The following is a 23,325-nucleotide window of genomic DNA, read 5'->3' as shown; positions in this document are numbered from 1 at the left end:
TCTCTTCTTCTCTAAGCACCTGTACAAGCCTCCAGACCTCTGACATAGCTTTTGACACAAGTGGATCAAACATGGCTCCTATTGACCACTATGTGTCAATGACCCATAGCAGTACACCCCCTTTTTTCGCAAAAAGGATAGCGCCTAATCGATGTGTTCGTGCCGTACAACTATCATCATCAGTTTCACTTCCAAGATGTTATGTAAACCCTTTCTACGTGTGTATAATGTAAATAATCTCAGCAGATCCGTGTCATGTATGTAATTGCCTAGGTAAACCTACTTTTATGGTGACGATCTACATTCCAGGAAATTTTTTGTCTCATCGATCCATTCTCGGATGGTCGGTAGAGTTTTCCTTCAGTCTTACCCCAAAGCCGTACTGGATTTTGTCACTGGGATCTTAAGCGAGTCCTAATGTTATAAATCGAGTCTATGTAAAAGTGATTTGGGAATAATCCTAACCATTTGGTTAAATTATTTTATTACAAATTGCTTGGTCTACTGGATTATATTTGTGTCGCAGAAATGGGGAGTCTGTGAGGGTCTTTTACAAATGGGTTTTCCCCCTTGAGATGTAAAAAATATGAAATCATAATGTAAAGTGCCTTGAGAGTTGGAAAAATAATTTATCCCCTCATAGGTTAATTAAATTTTCTGGCCAATAATTTAATTAAATCTAAGCCAAAAATTTAATTAATTCTAGGTCCTAGGCAAATCTTAATTCTTCGAAGGCAAAATTCATCGGTTCTTAAAAATTAAATTTTAAGAGGTCCAGGGACTAAGGTAAATTAATTATTTTGATAAATTTTAAGCCTTTGATCCCTGGGGTTAAGTCAAAGTCAAAATTTTGAGGAAATTAATTCAAAAATTTAATTTTTGAATTAATTAAAATGCATTTAAATGAAAAATTCGAATTTCCTCGAGAATTTAAAATTTCGACAAATGAAATTAAAAGAAATTTTGATCTTCATCAACAGTCGAGATTGCTTTGACTTTGACGAGGATCACTCAAACTAGCCGTTGGAGGATTTATCTTTAAATAAGAGGTCATTTGTCAGTTGATCCATCCGACCTTTGACTCGTGTGCTAAGCGAAAGAAAGACTTTGGGGTTAATTTTCGTCGACATTACTCTTCATGGAAATACTGTAAGATGTGTCATTTTCATGCGTAAATTTTTTTTAGCCATTGATGATAGCTTCTGAAGAGCGATTTGAGTACAGATATCTTGCTCAGTCGCTAAGGTTTAAGTGATAATTTAAATTTTGAATGTAATAGCAAGTATCTCTATTTATCTGAATTTTATTATCATTTTCTCGCTCTATTTTGATGGTTGAATTGAGTTTTGTAGGAAAGTCATGATTTTTTAGATCCTTTGGCATTAGGGGAAGTCTTCAATTGGACCAGCCAACTCTCGATCCGTATTTTCTGAAGAGCCCAGCTTAATTTGATCTCGAGCTTATCATAAGATTTTTATTGGTGAAGCATGAAGGGTTTTGAGCTAAGCACCTCCTTTAAAATTTAAAAAAATATATATATTTTTTTATGTGCGAAATTGATGAATCTAACTATTGAGAGCCTTATATTATCAAATCTGGGAGTGGAGTTGGACTCACACTCCCCAGATCTAATAGATCTGCCATTCTTGTGCATAGATCTGTAAATTATTTTTGGTTTTCTAACTCGAGTTTTCTTGGGTTTTAGTTTTTATCATTGTATATATCGTTTGGGTGTTTTCTTGTTGTCGTGCAGCTATAGATCTAAAGAAAACATCCGTGTAGAGTCCAGATCTAAGCCCCGGAGGGTAAGATCTAGATCTCTGGAGTTTTATTTGTATAATTTTGCAGGGAGATTATTCGAAAGATTTTGCAATACAAGGTTTTAAATTTTTTAAATCTGGAGAATTTTTTATAAGGGTTTCATTGATAAATCTTAAGCAAAAGTTTAACATCTTAATCTAGAAAATTCTCTTTGGTTCTTTGGCTACCTGTCCATTGCCTGGGTTTTCAATTTCTCTGCTGCAGAAAAATTTCGAAATTTTTTTTAAAGTCCCACAGTGTTTCGCTGCTCCCTGCATTCTCCACGAATCTGCAAACCCTTTCCGCTACCTGCTTTTCATCATCGCATCTTCTCCCTCATACCTCTGTCAGCTCCCTCTTCCATTTGTTGCAACAAACCCTCAATCCATCTGCAACCACGAACTCTGTGTGCTGCCATCAGCCCTCAAGCCATACCCACGTCGTCCATTTTCTGTTGCCTGTCCGCTTCCATTCCTCACCCCGTCGACCTGCGTTCTCCTCCCTTAGACGCATTCCTCCATCGAGCCCTTTTTTTTCATGCGTGTTGCCATCCATGGATCCCCTCATCCTCCAGCTAGCAATCCTCTTCTCAGTAAACCCTCGCGCAGCTCCCTTTTGCTCCCTCTGCAGCTCTATCGCAGCAAATCCGTTGTCCCTGCAACAAATCTACGTACCCATCGCTCGGCTCCCTTCATCATTCGACTTGCACAGCAAACAAACTTCGCTGCCATAAATTTCGACCTTCATTTGCTACTCACACTGTCGTCAAGCTCCTTCTCCCGCCACAAACCTGCATACACAACAAAAAAACATTCGATTCTTTTTATTTTTATATATACCTTAGGTTAGATCTTATTTTTATTTAGTTTGGTTAGTTCTTTTTTTTCATTTGTATATTCGTTAGGGGTTAGGGTTAATATTTTTTTTTCATTTGATATTCAATTTGATTTTGATTTGTTTTTTTTATTCTTTTATTTTTATTTTCATATTTTCTTTTTTTTTACTTTGATTTTGATTTTCTTTTATTTCCCTTTTCTTTTTCTTTTTATTTTCGATTCAATTCTTTTGGGGTTTTACATTATTTCAACATTTTCCTTTTTGTTTTTTTTTATGATTTTCATTTTCATTTTTATTTACATTTAAAAAACATTATCTAAAAATTTTAAAAATCCAAAACATTTAAAAAAAATCTGATAACTAAGGAATTAAATTAAAAAAGGGATTTGCGCTTTCACATTTAACATTTTAATGTGGCCTATGGCCCATTAAAATTTTAATTTTTAGCCCTTTGATTCATTTTAATTCTGTCACATTAAAGAATTTTGATTTCTTCATTTAATTAATTTGCTAAGGAATAATTAAATTGTTCATCTAAAGTTCTTTGGTGTCTTTTCGTGGTAAGTAATTTCCCTATTGTCAAGTGCGACTAATGTTTTAAAATTATATTGGCTATAGGAGAAAGTTGATTAATTCTAGATCTAGGTCACTAATGAACATCATTTTAAATCTGGAATCTCTTGCATGATAAGGTTTTGAGCATTTTACAACTAATTGTTCATGATCGTTTCTCTGCTACATTTATAAGTTTTCTCTGGATTACTTGTTCTATTCAGTCTATGGTTAATTCAAATATTAAAGGCACTGGTTTGTAGTCATTTATATCTTATGATTGTGTCTTATCTTAATCTATCTATCTTAATTGAACAAGATTTGCTTTGAATTCATCAAGTTGTTCATCCTTAAAATCTCGTAGAGCCCGTGTTCCACAGGCTACCCTCATCCATTTACCTTAGGGACTACCCCCCTTGACTTGTCTAGGAGAAAGCCTAAACAGAGTATGGATTAGAGTGACAGCCCTTACTCTAAGCATTGCCGCAGTGGCTAGACACTTTGTGCGACAACAGCTCCCAAGTGTCATTTGCCAAGTTGACCTAAAAGGCCAACAAACAAGGTTGGCAAGAGCGCCAACAAATCCTCCACTCTCCACAACAAACACCATAAAACAGGGCTGTCTGCCCAATGAACATCAACTTATCCAAGCAGTAGTCCACCAATATAATACTGATTTGCAATGTCAGCAATTTAGTCAACCAGCATTCAATTGTAAACTTATGCAAGTATTAACCAATCCTAGGGTTACTATACTAATTAACTCACTGTGCTGTTCTGAGCTTACTGCAACACAAGTTCGATGTCTTCTCCTTGTGGGTAGCCACAGCCCTTAAAAATACCTCTGTGTAAGACGCCTTGCCTCCAAACCTTCACGTCAACCCTAGGCAGAGAGAGCCTTCATCGCTTGACCAAGTCTCGGTGACGGGACAGATGACAGAAAGGACTTCACTGGTCTGGATAAGGTCTTTGATGGACAAGATCCTGCTTTTCCTTCAACAATTCGGGCTTCACAGTACTGTGGGCAATCACAGAAGGATTAACCTGCTGCCCAGACTTGTAGCGATCAGATACTCCTTTGAAGGAAAATCAGAGACCAACTAGATACCACAGCAAACTTTAATGTTAGCATGGACTGTTACTTGACCAGAAATTTGGTAGACCAATAGGACTGTGCTGACTAGATAAGGGCCTCGTTGTTCTTAATATGCATGCGCTGCCTCAGAGAGAGCCCCCGCAGCCTCTGTTATAAGCCGCTATGCCTCAATTCCTTCCGTCCACCTCAGACAGAAAACCCTTGCTTGCTTAACCAGGGACTCGGTGACTGAACAGACCATAGGAAAGGACCTACACTGCCTGGATAAGGGCCTCTATGGCTTCTGTTTGACCTTGGTGCCTCACAGGAAACCACAAAGGATCCGCTGCCTCAGAAAACTCATCAACTGTAACTGTAGGGAAGAGTCAAGACATCTCCTCCTTTAAAACAGAGTTTATTGATAAATGACAGAATATCTTCCTCGTTGGCCATACATATCCAAGTTATTCCAAGAGATCAAGCTGTAACAGGTCCGAATTGTTCCAAAAGATCAAGCTGTAACAGAACAGAGAGAAGGGAATCTAGCTAAGGTGGGATCACCTCCACCAAAACTAGACAAAGGAAAAATAGGGGTTTAAAAACCTCAGAGCCTCAAGCTCAAAGAAAACAGAGATAATCCAATCCAATTTAATGATGCTGAAATGATTCCAACTCTCTATCATTTATAAATTTCCTTGCAGGGTTCTTATCCTTAAATTAATGTGAGGGATTACAAGTGTAGCCCCCAATTTGGGCTTCTTGCCCCAGCTACCCCAAAAATTACCAATGTTGCCCCAAAACACTGGATAAGGGTATATCTTTATCAACGATTATAGCCTACGGGGTTTGATAGGCTACTTCGCCCTCCTTAAGGCAATTAATTAGAAAGGGACATTACATGGGCTGTGCTAAAACCAATAAAAAAATGGAGTGAGCGACAAAGAGAGTTTTTTAAATGATTAAAGTTGATTTTTGTAAGAGAGTATTTTTGTAAGATAAAGTTGATTTTAAATGTTGTGAGCGACAAACTCAAATTTTTAAAAGTTTTGATTTCAAGGTAAAGTTGATTTTTAATTAGTTTATGGTTTCGAAATATTTTGAAAACCTAAGCAATTTTAAAATTGTACCAAATCCTTGTATAAAATTTCTGCATATCACAATTAAATAAAATTATAACATTCCATAGAACTGTACTATGTCGAATTTTATTACTGAAATTTTCGCTATTGAACTTTTGTCGAATTTCAAAGCTGTCAAACTCAAATTTGAATTCAAACCAGGTGACTTAGTATGTACTATGTATTTAGGCTAGCATGCTGCATGATTATTCCTTATTTAACATTAGGACACAAGACAAAATTTTATAAAAATCCATATCAAACCAAGCTTTGATCCATCAAATACTGTGAGGGAGATAGTGTCATAATATCAAATTTAACTCAAAATCTAAATGGGCATCCCAACTTCCAATAACGCTTACCGTATTTGAGTGGCAGGATGTTGACAATGCGAGAGATAAGGCTGACCTCTCCATAAGAATCTCTAAGAACATATCAGGATGTGTTTCTGCACAGTAAAATTCCATAGCCTTCTGCCAATATCGCTCAGCTAGAGATGCATAGCGCTTTGCTTGCTGAAAATTAGCATTTTGTCCTTTTTCAAAAGTAAGTACTTTCCCTTCAAGATTCAAAGCCTTAAAACAGCAGTCCCTGTGGTAACAAGCAAGTTGAAAGTTTGCAAAAGCAACCTCTTGTACCCGCAGTTTACCCATTGATCCATATAACGCCAAAGCTTCTCTAATGGCATCCTTGGCTGAGATATCATATTTCTTTTGCTGAGACTTCTTTTTCTTCTCATCATTTGAATCATCAAATTGTGTGGACTTTTCTTCCCAAATAACATTTCTCAAAATGTTTTCTGGCACATCTTCTCTTGCAAGAAACATTCCAAGTCTCAAATATGTATGGGCATTTCATTACGCAAGCCATTTATCATAGAATTAGTTTCTGACTTAATACCACCGAATTCAAAACGGGTTGCACCATAGTATTTCAAAGCTTTTCCGTACTGGAATTTCACATCATCTAGGATATGCCTATAAGAATTGTGGAGAATACCACAATTCTTATAGGAATCTATCTTAGATACCAAAGACTCTGCCAGTGCTTTTCTGTTGTGCCCCAAATTGTAATTGATCACAACAATATTGGTGAAATCCTTAACTTCTCTAAATGCTATAATTGTTGTTTCAAAAGCAGATTCAGCAGATTTTAAATCTCTATTGGATAGCTTCCGACCCAATTCATTAAATACCCAACCTTTCTTCCGAGTTGCTGACTGAAACTCCTCTGATCCTGCAGCAAGGCTCCACAGGGCATCTCTGGCTACATCATAACACTCTGCAGCAGCTAAAAGATTAGCTTCCAAATCTCCTCTCTTTGGTCCCCGTAAGAAACTAAAAATGCTTTTAGGTTTGTCTGTAAATGTGTCTGTGCTTTTGGACTTCGTCTTAGAAACATCTGCAAACACACCATCTGTTTCTGAACAATATTCCAGGTCTTTAGAATCTGAAGGCCATTTGCTGGTAACATGCTCTTCTGATGCCCCAGAGAAATCCTTATCAGGTATTTTAACATCCACTCTGTTTCTTCCAAAGTCATCTATTTCAGAACCATCATTTCCATTACCAGAACTGCCTGACTTGGAATCACTTGCTGAACACTCTAAACGAGGTGACAGTGTACACTTTGCATTCGTTCTTTTAATTTGCTTCTTTTTATATGTCACTAAGTGTCTATCATTGCTACTGCTGCTTGCACTGTTTCCACTGCTTGCCCTATCGCTCTGGCAACTACAATTTGTTAAACTACAAATGTTGCAGTTGCGCTTTGACTGTCCTAACTTCTTCTTGAGTCGTTTGACTTCTTTTACAACTTCTGAAGCCATTTTTAATTCATGTCTTGAACCTCTTTCTTCTTCACCAGCTGGTAGTTCTTCACCTTGTAGTCTCTGGTATTCAACATAGATGTCCCCAACAAGGATCCACACCTGACCCCAGAATACACCTTTCGCACCAAACTGACCATGTGTAGTCTCATTTTCATTATGAATTTCAAACACCTCTGGACCAACACTCTGGAAGGAATCGTTTCTTTCATTTCTTGGCTTGACTTGGGCATGGGATGAACTGCAGAGTCTTGAACTGCTTTTCTCCACAGCTGAGACATGCTCAACTTCCTCTAAACATGCAGGCATAGACCCATATACTGAGCATGCTAAATCCACAACCTTTAGGGATCGATGCAGTTGCCCATCATCTTTATAAGCCTGTCCAAGTGCCAGATAAGACTCTCCTAGCAATAGAACAAGCTGCCAAAGTTTTCGATCCATTCTATATCCTACTAACCACTCTCGTATGTCACACACTTCAATACAGTCAATATCACCACAGATACATACAGGAATTTGATGAGCATGACGAGATTTTCCCATTGTTTTATTGCCATCTTCCATCTTCAATTCAGTATCTTGAAGTTGGCGCTTACATCTAAGAGACTTGATGGCTTGTGAAACATGATGAACGGCAGCTAATTTTGCAGATATAGGATCAGTGATAGCCTCAACCAGTTTTGGAGAAGTTTCTTCATTTTGACACATGGCTAGAGTATCTTCATTCATAGGTCTGAGGCTCCTTGCTAGAGGCCCTACATCTCTGCTCTCTGCCGCAGGCAAATCTTTCCCTTCTAAAGATATGTTTGGTACTGAAGCTTCTAAAGATGTATCATGAGGTTTTTCAATAACTCTATCAGAGGATTCAAAAACCAACATTTCATTTTCTGTATTGTTCATAGACGAATGTTCCTGAATCACTGAGTTGGATGTTGCTGATGAAAGCTCCAGAGAGGATATTTTTTCAACATCAATAATAGAGGGTTCAGACTCCAAAAGCAAAGTATCAATTGTCGAGCCCAATTCATCATAGCACTTCAAGATCAGTCTTGCTACCTGTTCGTGAGCACATGCACGAACCACCTGTACACAGAATAATATTGCATTTTAAAAGGCTAAACATTCTCCTGAAATATAGCAATTATCCGTGTGTCGAAAAGGACTGCAGTTCATACTCAGTGATTACCATCACAGCTAACAATAATTTCAATCTGTAACTTTTAAAAGAAGGCCTTCATAGTTACACACCAAATGCTCTTGTTCATTCAAAAATTCCAAACACTTCTTGAAAAGCTTAGCACACTTTGACCTGTCGTTTGGGACCTGCAGTAAGTAAAAGACCTAATATTTTCAGGAAAAATGGTATAAAGCTGCACCCAGCAATCAAGCATAATAATCATCTTACAACAATCACAATCACAATGATAACAGGAGACAGACGGTTGGAGGACTTAAACAGTAGGGCTAGATACCTTTGAAAGTGACAACCTGTGAGCCAGCCGATACAAAAGAATCCCCAAGGGTAGCGAATAGTCTGCTTTTCTTCTATTCTTGGAAGAAGGAAGTGAGCTACAGCTCTTCTCATCTTTGTCTGATGAACAGCTTTTTGATAGGACAGAAAGATCAAACAGTTGCATCAAATCCTCTCCAGCATTTTTGTACAGCTGCAAGTGCAAGGTTAATCATAAAAAAGGGGACCTAAAGAAAATATGGAATCCATATTCTGCTCAAAAAAAACCCTATTATTCCATAAATCATAAGAAGGTAGATCAACCAAACCAGGGCCACGTGCTACCACATAATGTGAAGTGCAAAAAATGACTCACCCAATAGGATCCTGGATCTTGTTTGCAGTTATCTTGCAAAAATTTCAAAACTGAAAGACCATTCTGCTGGACAACTTGAGGATGAAAGACAGCAGTTCCATCTTCAGCAATACCTTTGAGTAAAAATATATCATCTGTCTTCAGAAGCTCATAGCCTTGAACCACACCATCATGATGATAACAGATAGCCAGCTCTGGTATACTTGCCATTACATTATCAAGCCAGGCATCAAGCCACATTAATGGAGTCACCTGAAATAATCTTAAAGCTAGTCAATGATTCAATCTAATCCTTGTTTTTCAATAAACATAAGAAAATGAAACAGAAATCAAATGTGTTCATAAAATCACACTTCATAATCGACAGAATTCCTGAAAGCACCACCCTACCTGCCGCTCCACCTCCCATAGATGCAAACTAACAGCCACATGCTTTTCATTACTGAACACCAGAAGGTCACTGCCAAGGAGCATGCGTAAGTTGTGAAATTTCCAGAACAAAACCCTCAGAAAACCTTCATTACTAAGCCTTCGATGCTTTTCTGAATCCTTTTGAACATAATTTGGAGGACGTTGTTTCTCACCAACATGCCTTGCTTTCTTAAGGGCATCAAGTCTACTTTTGTGTCTACTACCATGCCTACCACCCCAAGAAACACTGTCCCCATCTGCCTGGGAAGATCCTTGTGGGTGAGGATGAAAGCCATCTGTACCATCCTCCAAATCATCACCATCTACAAAATGCCAGGCAGAATGTGACTGTTGATTGACAGAAGATGGTAAGAACTCCCCTTCTGTAAACCCTGTAGTAAAATGCCTTGGCAGAACAGTAGGATTTGCTGCATCTTCTGGCACTGAAGACTGTGAAGATGGAGGGCAATCGCAAGCCTCTGCCCGCACTGAATGCATAGCAAAGTTTAAGAAAAGTGATTGATCTACACCCTTTGATTGGTTCTTCTTTCTTCTCACCAGCTTCTCTCCCTCTTCTACATCTGGCCTGGCATGCATAATAGAAACAGATACAGCCAGCAGTTAACAATTCAAATATAACCATCTAAAAAAACAAGACACTGTGAGTGGCATTGGCATACCCTGTATTCAATATAAGAGTCCGCCCAATACGATGAACTGCAAGAGACAACCGAGCTTTGGAATATGGTATTTTAAATATCTGCTTCAAAATGTCAACAGGAGCCACGACATCTATCTCATCACCATATAATGCAAGACCACTGACAGCAAGGGCCTCACACTTCCTTGCAAGGGGCTGGTTAAAAGGACCACTGCCCCAAGCACTGTATAAGCCATGTAGATCTGCCCAGAAACAATCACCTTCTATCACACATTGTTCCTATAAAAATATCATATAAGATTTAAAATCCTAAATACTAAATAGAAATATCCATTATAATAAATCCATATTTCCCAAGGGATCAACATACTTAGGGTAACATGAACCCTTTATATCAACCAAGTATAGGAGTGATTCGAAAACAGAATGTCCCACTCAGGTATATAATTTTTCCCTTGAGCCATCTTAATTTTGTTCTGGAAAGACTGTTTTCCTTTTGGCCAGAAGCAGAGAACACAGAAGAACAATATACAGTGGTTTGGTTTCTGCAATAGCATACACTGCACAAAAGTTAATCAAGACAAAAATATTTAGAGGCAACATGGACCCAAATCAACAGTACTTAGCCTTCTTTTTGAGGGAGACACTGGGTCTCTGATCTTCAACGTTAAGCAACATGAACCCTTTATATCAACCAAACATAGGAGTGATGCAACAACAAAATGCCCCACTCAAGTGCATAATATTTCCCTCGAGCACTTCTTAATTTTGTTCTGGAAAGATTGTTTTCCTTTTGGCCAAAAGCAGAGAACGCAGAAGAACAATATACAGTGGTCTGGTTTCTGCAATAGCATACACTTGGCAAAAGTTAATCAAGACCAAAATATTTAGAGGCAAAATGGACCCAGATCAACAGTACTTAGCCTTGTTTTTGACAGAGACACGGTTGATGTTGGTAGGTAGCTCAGACAGGTGCTTCTGCATAGGCTAGGTGTCAAGCATGCAGATGTCCAAAAGCCTCTTTAGGTGCTTGCTTATGTTGAACAAGCGACTTTTATGATTTCTTTGTTGAGTTTAGATTAGGAAAAGCACAGTAATTAATTAATTCATTAATGTTGGCTACTAAGCTAAAGTTTCTAATGAAAAATAAATTTAATTCATTTTAGTGAATTACATCTAATCTCTGTCGTTGATCTAAGTGGGTTACGATTTAATCATAGCCATCCATCACTTTGGAGATTGAGGGTTAGACACTTGGCTTAATGAAAATTATAAAAGAATCCTAAGGGAGAGGAGGAAGACACATCCATTCTTGGGAGAGTGATTTTCTCAAGCGAGTGAGAGACTCAAAACTAAATGGAAGTGAAAAGTGTGAAGCTACAAGATTCAAGTGGCATGGGTTTTGCAGGGTGAGCACATAAGAGGAGGGTCAAGAGTTCTTTGTGGTCATGCTGCGAGTGTGTCGCTTGGAGGAGGCCGAAACTGTTGAGGCCAAGTTCCAGCAAGCAAGCTGAGAGTTTTAGCCTTGAGGAGGGTGAGTGGGTTGATTCCAGACTTGTGGAAACAATGAGTTGCTACAGGGGTACCAAAATTGTGGAAAACAGCCAACACAAGCGCAAGCCAAATTTCTGAGGGCAGTTGAGTTGCCAGGTTCCGTTGCTGTATCTTCTTTGTATTACTCAGGCATGTTCCATTGCTGTATCTTCTGTGTATTATTTGAGGGGTATTTTCCTTGTTAAGGAGCCCTAATTTTCCTGAGTAATAGAAATAAGAAAAGTGAAGGAGAATTTATTAGACAAACTTCTGTTGTGTTTTGTGACTCATATTCTATTAAATTTCCACTACAAATTATTAGTGTTCCACGGGAATGCGTCCCCCCATGATTGGGTGCACGCACCCCATGCACTTGGGATGGGGGGATGTTTGGAGAAACGTTTTCCCACGTCCCCCTTTTGGGGAGACGCACGGGGGGCATTTACCCAATGTGGGGGATACGACTCCCCAAAAAGGGTGCTTTTGGGCATTCCCCCTTAATTTTGCTTGAAAACAATAATGAATAATTTATAAGGAAGCTTAATATTCAACCTTAGGGCCCTACAAATGCTATGAAATTGATGGTAATGTTAAATTTTTAAATTTAATATTATTTAAATTTTCATTTTGTTTTATTCCATTTAAATTTAACATTATTTTAATTTTCATTTTCATCATTTTACTTAAATTTCTGACATTACCATGAAATGACTCAGGATGTTTGAGAGTGGTTCCAACTTCATATGGAGAAAATAGAATTTCACATCCCATTCAAAATTCAGCAGAGTCCAGACTTACCAGTTTTAAGGATTTCAGGATTGGGGGGATTGCAATGTTTCCATTGGATTGTATGAAGTATTAAGGTCTGGAACTAGCATTTAATCAAGACCACCAAGCCCAGAATCACCCCTTTTGAGGGGGGACATATCCCCCTCAATTTTGTTTAATAGCCCTTGAAAATTAAAAAAATAAAAATAAAGAAAACAAAATTAAAACTAAAAAGAAAATATATAACAAATATCAAAACCTAAACTAATTTGCAATCCCTAACTTACTAATTCGATTTACCAAGCTTACCTCTACTTGGCATACCATGCAACACTATCTGATTTACCAATTTACTGTTGCCTGTCCTCCCCCGTGACACTCCTTCAATGCTCATTGTCCATTTTTAATTTTTAGTTTTAACTTTTGAGTCGTGACTTTAGATATCGATGACTTTAGACCATTTATTTGACTCATCACTCTTTACTATTTTTGAGTTTTAATTATATCAATTTACCATTCTAGTCTTCAGACTTCAATATCTACTATAGTCTATTTTGCTTAGTCCTAAGTAGATTCTAGAATGATGAATGATGAATTTAAATTTTAAATCAATTTAGAATCTATAATTATGAATTATTATTTTAATTTTTAAATCAATGTAGATTCTAGAATGATGAATATGGATCAATGTATTTCATTATTGAATCTCGTGGTGTATAGATGAATGATATATGCATCAATATAAATGACGAGCCTGGATCAGTGTATTTCATTATTTAATTCAATTATGTATGGATCAAAGTATTTATACTTTAATTATTGAATATGAATTTGAATATATCTATATATATATATACCCCGACGTCCCCCCATCCCCCCCAAATTTCCCTAAAATTTGACGATACTCCCACACATCCCCCCTGTTGCTACACAAACTAGCAAGCCTTGTAAAGAGGCAAAGGCTAGAGGGCACAACAACACCTTGGGAAAGAGGCCCACTATCACCACAGCCTAAGTCCCCTTCTCTTCTTGGATTTTCACTGACGGGAGGAATCTCAATATCCCTCACTTGTGATAGATGTATCTATGATGGGTTTGAAGTGAGGCAAGGTGACTCATTCACTGGAAAGGTTCAATTAATGTGTGAGCTTTGGGAGAAGCTATTATGACTTTCCACGAAAAACCCCTTGAAGAAAAAACTACAGGAGACCTAGGGTTGAGATATTTGACGATAAGAGTTCATCCAAGGTTAGGGTAGTCAAGAGAAAAGGCTATGAACGATATACTTCAACAAGTACTAAAATACGAACCTTCAAAGAATCCCCAAATTGAAGGATTAGCTTCTAGGTTTCCCACTTGGTGTGATAGCTAGGGCATCACCTTAATTGAAATTCCACCATCGAAATTTGTTCAAAACTTGTGGATGCCTAGAGGAGACACAAAGGAAAAGTCATGTCAAGATGGAATTTAAAACGCACTCCTCTAATGAATTTTGCACCAAGCCATAGAGAGGCCTCCTTAATCTTAAAGGGACGAAGAAAAAAAGGAGACAAAGGTGAAAAGAAAGATGATTCGCTAAGTTGAGAGTGATCACCAAGGATTTAGGGCGAGTGCCTAGCTATTCGGAAAATTGGAGTCAAAATGATCTTGATTTGTCAACCTTGCTCTTCAAGGAGACCTAGAGGTAGCTTCACTAGCCCTAATCGAGGCAGCTACATGGCTACTCTAGAATTTTACACTTCAATGGCAAAAATTAATGGAGTTTCAAGGATGCAATGTACTACAACCTCTAGGAACATTCATTCATTCATTATCTAACAATAACACATGTAAAATTTCCAATAGCTTCAATGTTCTAACCAAATTTCATTAATTAGGGCACATTAAAACCATAAGACAAGATTCCATGCATTAGACACTCATTAGATCAAAAATATAGCATTATATGACACTTACAAGACAATGAAGAATATATCCATCCACCAAAGTGCCAATAAGAAGCTCCAAGAGAGAGTGAAGTTTTCCAAATATCAAAATGCATTTAATCCATCCAAATTACTCCACAAATTGTAGGTCAAAAATCTATAAGAGAGCTAGCAAAAATCCCAAGTGTGATTGTTTGTAATGAGACTAAGTCTCATGTATTTATACAAGCTCTAGCAATTGAAATTTCTAATTACAAATCCCTTAAAACATAACAAATGATGTGAAGACCCTTGATTACAAGCCAACCCACATAGCTTTAACATTAATTATTATTCAATTTCTCTTTTAGCCCATGCGAAGTGATCTCCAATGCTAGCATTGAGGCCTTATGTGTTGAGGTCCAAGTATGAGGGTGAGGGCCTCAAAAGTGATGAATGAGAGGGGGATGCCCTCCAAACGCTACAAAACATCTCCAAACCCCAATTTGGGCTTTGTGGGCTCAAATGGGTCTCATGGGTCTCCACATGGCTCAAGATCAAGTCGATGCTCCATCAATTAGGGCTAGAAGATGACACATGCCCTCCAATGTCTCCCCGGGAAAGAGAAAACCTCCTCTAGGCCCTGGATCAGCTACCAAGTGTCTGGTGCAATGTGTAGCGAACTGGGAAACTTAGTCCAAGTGCATCATCATCTTTGTATAAATGGGGCATGAACAAGCAAAGTGGTGGTGTTGAAGAAGCCCATGGTGTGGCAATCAATTCTTTGCATGGTTGGAAGCCCATAGCTCTCAACACTCACCCTACAAGTGCCATTATGACCCTCTAGAGGGCTTGGATCCCGTATAGGGAGGCCAAGTCCAAGATGAAAACTCATCTGCAATCCTGTATAAGATCCAATGCATCTCCTCACCTTCTAATACAATAATTCATTAGTGCAATTCAGTAAATAAGCTTGCTAATCAGGGGTAGAAATGGACACTTAATAGTGGCATGCCCTTCCAAATGGGTTTTGAACATGTATTGATATTACCTTCCTCAACAAGACAGGTTAATGGAGGACCCTATTAGGTGGTTTCAAACTCTAAGGGAATGGCAAGTCCATGGTACATCCATCAAATGGCAGGAGTCATGTGAAATAGTGATGGAACAGACTGGGGGCAAAAGGGAAGGTTCCAAGCCACATGGAATGATACAAGGGTAGCTATGAAGAAAGAGGCCACACCTTGGGTGTATGAATGAGCAATCGTGATACATGAGTTACCTCGGCCTTTGTTTTTCCACCCTTCTTCATATGCCTTATGCCATTTATTGATTTTTCTTCATTTTACTACTCGGGGCTCAAGGAAATGAGAGCGTGATGTGTAAGATATAGCAATGATTACCCCCTTAAGGTGGGGCAATTCATCGCTCGCCAGGGGTTGGGACCAGTGTTGCACGAAGCGCCCCCCCCCCCCGGTTCCAAGCCCCGAAGCGCGTCCCGTACGGAAGCGCCTAGGAAGCTTGGCCGGAAGCGCGCCGGAAGCGCGCTTCCGGATTTTTTAGCCGCTTCCTGGAAATTTGGAAGCGTTGGCGCTTCCGAAGCGCCGAAGCGCGCTTCGTACGACGCTTCCCAGACGCTTCCGTACGCTTCCAGAAAAACTTCCGGAAAAGCATTTAGAAAATCGTTTTTTTTTTTCAATTTTTTTTTAAATTTTAGGTGAGTTTGCTTGTTGGGGGTGGGTCCACCTTGGGTTAGGGTGACAAATGAAAGCAAAAAAAAATATAAATATAGCAGATGCTCCCTCATGGTAATGTTAAATTCTTAAAGTAAAAGTGACATTCTCCTTTATTTTTCATTTTCATCCTTTTACTTAAATTTTTAACATTACCATGAAATGACTCAGAATGTTTGAGAGTGGTTCCAGCCTCATTGGACTTCATATGGAGAAAATAGAATTTCATATCCTATTCAAAATTCAGCAGACTTAACAGTTTTCAGGTATTCAGGATCAATGGGATTGTGGCATTTCATTAGATTATATCAAGTATGAAGGTATGCGATTAGCATTTAATCAAGAGCACCAAGCCCTATATGTACCCTGGTGTTGGTGGTGTTAATTGTTGAACTCCTTTGTCACGCGGCACACCCTTAGCAAAAAATTACCTTTCAATCAAGTCAAAATCATCGATCAAACATGTTAAGCTTTTTCTACCATATTTTAAGTCTTGAATTAGGTAGTTTGATCAAAATTGGGCAATGTTGACTAATATCCCTAGACAATCGAGGTAGAGGCAAAGGCTAGACAAGAGGAGAAGAATCTAGATTCTAGATCATTAATGTACAATGGATGTTATATCTATCTTGATTTATGCAAAAATATGCATGTTTTCATGTCTTCTACAATTAATTTGGTATTTGGGATGTTTGTTTTGAGTATAAATGCAAAAAAATATAAAAATATATATATATATATAGCAGACGCTTCCGCGGACGCTTCGCTTCCTAGATTTTTGGAAAATGACGCTTCGGCGTCCCCGCTTCCAAAAAACGCTCCCGCTTCGTGCAACATTGGTTGGGACAATCATGGGTTCCTTAATGATGCAAGGGGCACTCATAGGGGCCCTAGGAACCAGGGTGATGGCCATAATTATAAGGTGTAGAACTCATGTTTGGCTTTTGCCCACATGCTAAATTTTATTGTCTCGATCATCTTTTGCATTTTGTGGTACATTTCTTGTTGTATGTGGTCATGTTATGCTTTTATCTTTCTTTTTAGCTGCATCAACCTCTGGGGCACTGTTCCAGGCCCGACCCAAGGTGTGGGCAAGGGGAGGGGAGGCTAGCACCTTATGGACCCAATGGACAAATGTGGACCCAAATGAGAGAAATGTGAAAAGGGCTTGTAACGAGAGGAGAGGAGCGAGATATATGGTATCGGGAAGCGGGAGAACACAACCAAAATCAGGGTTTCCCGTGTAGTGCCACTACTAAAGCCACTAGCCAATAAAGGAGATACCACGGGACTTGGATACAGGATTAACCCCGCATTTGAGGTAAGGGAACAAAAATACAGTCAAACCCCTTTCTTTCCACCGAATCCCCCCACTAATCCATGCCCAAATGTGCCAAAGAAAATCAAACATAAACACCCAATTACATAATGAAAAATCATACCTTCAGGGTTGGAAGGCCCACTTTCAAACATACGATCATAAAAGATGAGCGAGGGCACACAATGGCTGGCTCAGGTGTCGGAGAATAGGAGCAAATTTAACCCCCTTTAGAAGCAAAACCAATAGTTATGGAAATCATCACTGCAACCTGGAGTAAGCCAATATATATGGATATCCCTCTTTGGTATGGGAATTGAAACTAAACACTTTCAAGTAAACTTTAAAACAATGGGGCAAGAGATCTTATCTCCTGCCCAGAGAGAGACTCGATCTACAAAATAAACTAAACTCTTTACAGATAATCATGGAAAAAGGAGAAGTGAGAAAGTAAAGCCTAATGGAGGAAAGGGGACTATGTGGCAAGACCCATAAAGCAAATAGGAAAGAGGAGAAAGCATGGTGTTTGAAATCGATAACTATTTAGCTCAAAAAAAGGGATAAAAATACCTTATTTTTATAAACAAGCCAAAGCAAGGATTGTTAGTTTTTAAAACCCAACAACTAATTTAATGAAATTTCAAAAATGAAAGAGTTCAACCTAAACTTTCAAAAGCATTCATCAAATATACTAAGTTTCCTAACTAAATATTGCAGTAGAAAATAAACTTGAAGACACAAGCACATAAAATATTCAACACCAGAAATTTGCCCAGGAAACCCCAACTGGGGAAAACCTGCAAACTTGTGTGTTCTTATTATGCTTCAGTTAAATATTCAGAAAATGAGTACAAAGAGGAAGGAAGACTTCCCTTCACTCAGTAAATCCCTCAACACAAACTGATTTGCGCTCTTCTCTTCCTCTCCGCCTGGATCCCTATGCACTATACAGAAATCATACAGGTCCGTACGACCTGAGTACGGCGCAGCTGAAATCAGCCTGGGTAAATGTTTAAAAAAAAAATAATGTAGCCCTCCCAGTTTCAATTTAGCTGATATGTAAACTTTTAATACAAATTCTTTTGAAACATTCAGGACTATACTTCTTTGCTTTTCCAGTTGATAAGAGAATGAAATAGACAAGCGCATAGTTTTTACACACTGATTTTTGGTCAACAATGACACTTGAAAAACCCCACAATGGGGAAAACCACTACTAAGGAGGATTTATTATTTACTTCTCAGGAAAATTATTATAGAGATAATTATAACAATTGTACTTATCTCTCCCTTGGAAAGAGTGCCATTGTCAATCCTCCTTGATTTCTGGGCCATAGACTTTGCTTCTCTGTCCAAAATCCCAGACTTTTGTTCAACCTTTACTGCTTGGAAAATCGAGCTTCAGACTGACTTCTTTCCTGGAAATTTGAGCCACAGACTTTGCTTTGACTGCCTTGTAACTCGGGCCAATCAAACTAATATTTAATGCACAGATATCCTAGAAATCAGTGTTGACAGGCCTGCAAACGTTTCCCTGATTTGTGAGTTGCTTGTCTTTTTGCCTCTCTCCCGAAATTCACGTTGGCTACTACACGTATGCCTCGAACTGTGTCCAGAGAATCGAACTGCTGCCTAGGAATGCATGCAACCTTTACTGTCTCTTCTCTGCCATGAAAATCCTTCAATTGGACCCTCTTTCAGACCTCGAAATGTATGTTGTAGTGCATTGACTGCCTCCTAGATTTTTGTGCCCCTTAGGCTTGAACTCAACCTCCTAGGAATTCATGCCTACTGTAGTAAGTAGTTTCTCTGCTGTAAAACCCTTCTCCTTCAGCTCTTCTCCTCATCTTCCTTTGCTCTCCTTATCCTCTCCAAATGCACATGAAGAATGAGAGAGCTTTTCTCCTTTTTCTCCCTTTTTAGCTCTCATTAGATAGGAAACCCTAACCCTCTTTTATCAAGGGCTGATATTTGATCTCAGCCCTCTAGATCAATGGTGGAGATCATTCCCTCGCTTGACCCCCTTTTCATACGGTTCCCCTCATTAATGACTCCTTGTAACTTTATCACTTTATATTTTATACCATGTACTTTTTCTCCACATAAAATTAACTTTAAAACATTAAGTGACTTTAATATTAAAAGTACATATTATATAAAGTACTTTATAAAGTGACTTTATCATGACTTTAATACAACTCATAAAGTCACATGCTAAAAAGGTGTTTTAAAGTGTTTTCCTAGAAATAAAGGCAAATGCACTAGGAAACACCTCCTCGGTACCTTTTTCTTCAACACTCCCTCTTACCAAGGAAGGTGTTTCTCACCACTCCCATCCTGCCTCTGAAATACACATGCTTGCCCCTTGGCAATGTCTTGGTGAAGATATCTGCAATATGTTCATTGGTGGATATATATTGAAACCTCACTGCTAATCTCTGAACCCAATCCTTGATGAAGTGACACTTGATTGGTATGTGCTTTGACCGGTAATGAAATACTGGATTCTCCGTGAGTTTAATGCAAATTTGGTTATCACAATATATCGTAGTTGGTCTCAACCTCTAACCAAATAAGCCACATATCATCTTGCGAAGCCAAATAGCCTCACAACTGGCTTGAATAGTTGCAATATACTTAGCTTCTGCTGAGTTTAGTGCCAATGAAATCCGCAACCTATTGAACCACAACACCACTGTCAAACCCAAAACATGAAACAACATCTGGAAGTACTCTTCTGATCACTAGCACTGCCCGCCTAATCTGAGTCTGTACAACCCGTCAACCTAACTCTATCTCCATGGATATAGTCTAGACCATAGCCCATTGTGCCCTATAGGTACCTCAACACATTTTTCGCAGCCACCCAATACACCATCCTAGGCTCCATCATAAACCGACTCAATGTGTCATTTGCGAAACAGATATTCAGTCTATTGTTGACTAGATACATCAACAAACCAATCAACTGACGATACAAAGTGGGGTTCACCAACTCGGAATCTAAAGCATGCAACTTCTAGTTGGTGATCATCGAAGTAGCCATAGGCCTGCAATCCTCCATACGAAATCTCCTCAGTATGTCCCTTGCATATTTACCCTAGCCCACGAAGATATGTCCATCCTCTTGCCAAACCTCCAACCCCAAAAAGTAATGCATCAATCCCTTATCAGTCATAACAAACTCTAAAGCAAGGTCCCTTTTGTAGTGTTGGATGAGTCTCTCCTCTCCTGTAATGAACAAGTCATCCACATACAGAACCAAAATGAGTGGATCGTCACCAACCATGATAAAGTATAGGTTCAGATCTGCATCACTCTTCTGGAAACCCATCTACTACAAGTAGAAATCAATCCTCTCATACCATGCTCTTGGGTGCCTGCTTCAGTCCATATACGGCTTTTTTAATCCTACACACAAGACTCTCTCCCATGCACCTCAAAGCCCTATGGCTGCTCAACACCTCCTCTTGTTAGACCCCATTGAGAAAGGCGGTCTTCACATCATTCTAGTGAATCTTCCAACCATCCCACTTGTTATAGATATCACTACTCTAATAGAGGTATAACGAGCAACTAGTGCAAAGATCTCCTCACAGTCAACTCCCTCTACCTATGAGAACCCCCGCACCACAAAACAAGCTTTGAACTTCTCCACATTGCCATCCACAGCATGTTTGATCTTGTAGAGCCACCTGGAATTCACCACTGACTCCCCCTTAGGTCTTGGCACTATCTCCCACACGCCATTCTTCATGATGGAGGCATACTCCTCTACCATGGCATCCCTCCACATCCGCTGACTAGCAGTCTCCTTGTAACTACCTGGGTCAGTCTCAACAACATCCGCCACATAGCCACCCAACCTCTTTGGTGGTCTGCTCTCCCTCACTAACCACTTGGGTTTATCCACTGCCTCTTTTGCTTCCTTCAGGGTCTCACGAGGCCATTTTGGCTTCCTCTTCCCTGTAGCAGCCTCCTCAACTGGTATGGGAAAATCTGCCACTAGAGCCTCTCCTCCTAACGAGGAAGCCCCTCCTGTGGTCTGTGGTAAACCTGTAGTTTGAGACCATGTGCCCAGAAGTAGGTGATCCTCTTAATCTTGGTGTACCACCTGAAGATCTCGATATCTTTGGTATGGCCCCATGCTGAGGAGCCTACTGCTCTACCCAATCAACTTCCCGAGACCTCCTCAAGGCCCCCTCCTCCTCAAATCTCACATCCTGCCTCAGAACAACTTTCCCCAGCTCAAGAATGTAACCCACAAAGATACCCTTCTCTATAGTGGCTTACAACTTCATCCCCTTCTCCTAAGGGACATGTGAATTTGTAAGGCATCCAAAAATCCTGATGTGTCGAATCTCCAACTTCTTCCCGGAAAAAAGCCTCCTCAAAAATCTTACTCCCCAATACTCTATGCGGGCTCCTGTTCTGTAAATACAGTACAATGTTACATGCCTCCGGCCATAAAAATAAAGGTAGCCTCTGACCATGCAACATAGATGTAGTTGCACCCACTATGGCTTTGTTTTTCCTCTCTGCCACCCCATTCTGTTGGGGTTATAAGGCACTGTGCAATCCCTCCTGATGTCAGCACTCCTACAGAACTCCATCTACTTGGAGGTATACTTGCCCCCATTGTTTGATCTCAACACCTTGATCTTCTTCCTCATCTGGTTCTCAACAAGAGCCTTAAACTCTTGGAACCTCTTGAAGACCTGATCCTTGGTCTTCAAAAAGAAAATCCAAGTCTTCTTGGAGTGCTCATCAATGAAAGTCACATAGTACTAGTGTCTGCTCAATGATACATGAGACATAAGACCACACATATCATAGTGTACCAAGCCTAGGATACCTACTACCCTACTGTCACTACTTGGGAAAGGTGTCTTAGTGTACTTTCCCAAAGCACACCCCCTGCACACATCATGATACTCAGTGTTGAACTCAAGTAAACATATAACCATCTCCATCAGAGTCCTAAATGCCCCATGGTGCAAGTGGGTCATCCTCCTGTGCCATATCTCGCGCAACTCTCTATTGTTGCCCTGCACCAGTAAGGATCTAGTAGGCTCAAACATAAACATGTAGAGTCTCCCACTATAGGACTCCAATCACTATAGCAGACTCGATATTGGATCCCCTGGGATATATGAGCACCTGTCTTCCTTGGAACACCACTACATACCCCCTGTCCTCAAAACTGGAGATTGAAATCAAGTTCTTCTTCAGCCCTAAAACATATAGAACATTTGTCACTTTCAAAGGAGGTGATGACTCCCTCTGAAAGGATATTGTGCCCACTCCTATTGCTCTGACCTTGGAGTTATCTCCAAGAACAACCTCCAAGTCATATCATCCTCCGTGAGTCTCCTGAAGTGCTCTCTCACTCCAATCATATGGCAGGAAGCTCCACCGTCTACAAACCAAACACCGGAAGACGTGACACTAGTGGAAAAACTCACCGCTAAAGCAAACTCCATGTCAAATCTGGAGGTAAACTCATCCACCTCTGTAGAATTTGATGCGCCCTTTTTTTTCCCTTTCTTGTTGGGACACTGAACAGCATAGTGACCAGACTTCCCACAAGCAAAGCATTTCACCTTGCTCATGTCCTTCTTCTTAGCCTTCTGCTTCCCCTTCTATTGCTTGGCTCCACTAGAAAACCCCTTCTTGGCCTTCTTCATGCCCTTCGCTGCAGGGGAAACACTCTCCTCCTCATCTACCCCACCACACTGACTGCTCCTCTTAGCACTCCTCCCGATCTCCACCTAGATGAAATCATCCCACATCCTCTAGCCACATTGCCATACATGAATCCATCCCACTACATGGGAAATCCATCTAGTGTCGTCCTGACCAATTAATCCTCAGGGATAACCTCTTTTACTGCAGCCAACTCATCTTGTTGATTTGGGGTAGCATCAGATGTGCTCTAGCCACGAAAATTGGTGGAGA

At 39.6% G+C, this 23,325-nt stretch overlaps 1 protein-coding gene across 1 annotated transcript in view; it reads right to left on the bottom strand.

Annotated features, from left to right (window-relative positions):
• LOC149180336 (erythroid differentiation factor-like protein) overlaps positions 1-23,325 on the bottom strand; it is a 109,989-nt gene that overhangs the window by 46,099 nt on the left and 40,565 nt on the right. Inside the window, exons 3-9 of the mRNA XM_089413853.1 lie at positions 10,131-10,353; positions 9,430-10,036; positions 9,040-9,291; positions 8,686-8,877; positions 8,462-8,536; positions 6,333-8,296; positions 5,745-6,237 (exon numbers count right to left, since the gene is read on the bottom strand). Of these exons, the coding sequence (XP_089269979.1) occupies positions 5,745-6,237; positions 6,333-8,296; positions 8,462-8,536; positions 8,686-8,877; positions 9,040-9,291; positions 9,430-10,036; positions 10,131-10,353 (3,806 nt within the window). The remainder of the gene's footprint in view (positions 1-5,744; positions 6,238-6,332; positions 8,297-8,461; positions 8,537-8,685; positions 8,878-9,039; positions 9,292-9,429; positions 10,037-10,130; positions 10,354-23,325) is intronic.

Source organism: Pinus tabuliformis, chromosome 3_2 (genome assembly GCF_031772625.1).
Source record: "Pinus tabuliformis cultivar Carrire ecotype Pingquan chromosome 3_2, CPIR1, whole genome shotgun sequence".
Taxonomy (NCBI): Eukaryota; Viridiplantae; Streptophyta; class Pinopsida; order Pinales; family Pinaceae; genus Pinus; species Pinus tabuliformis.
This window is presented reverse-complemented; position numbering and strand designations above follow the sequence as displayed.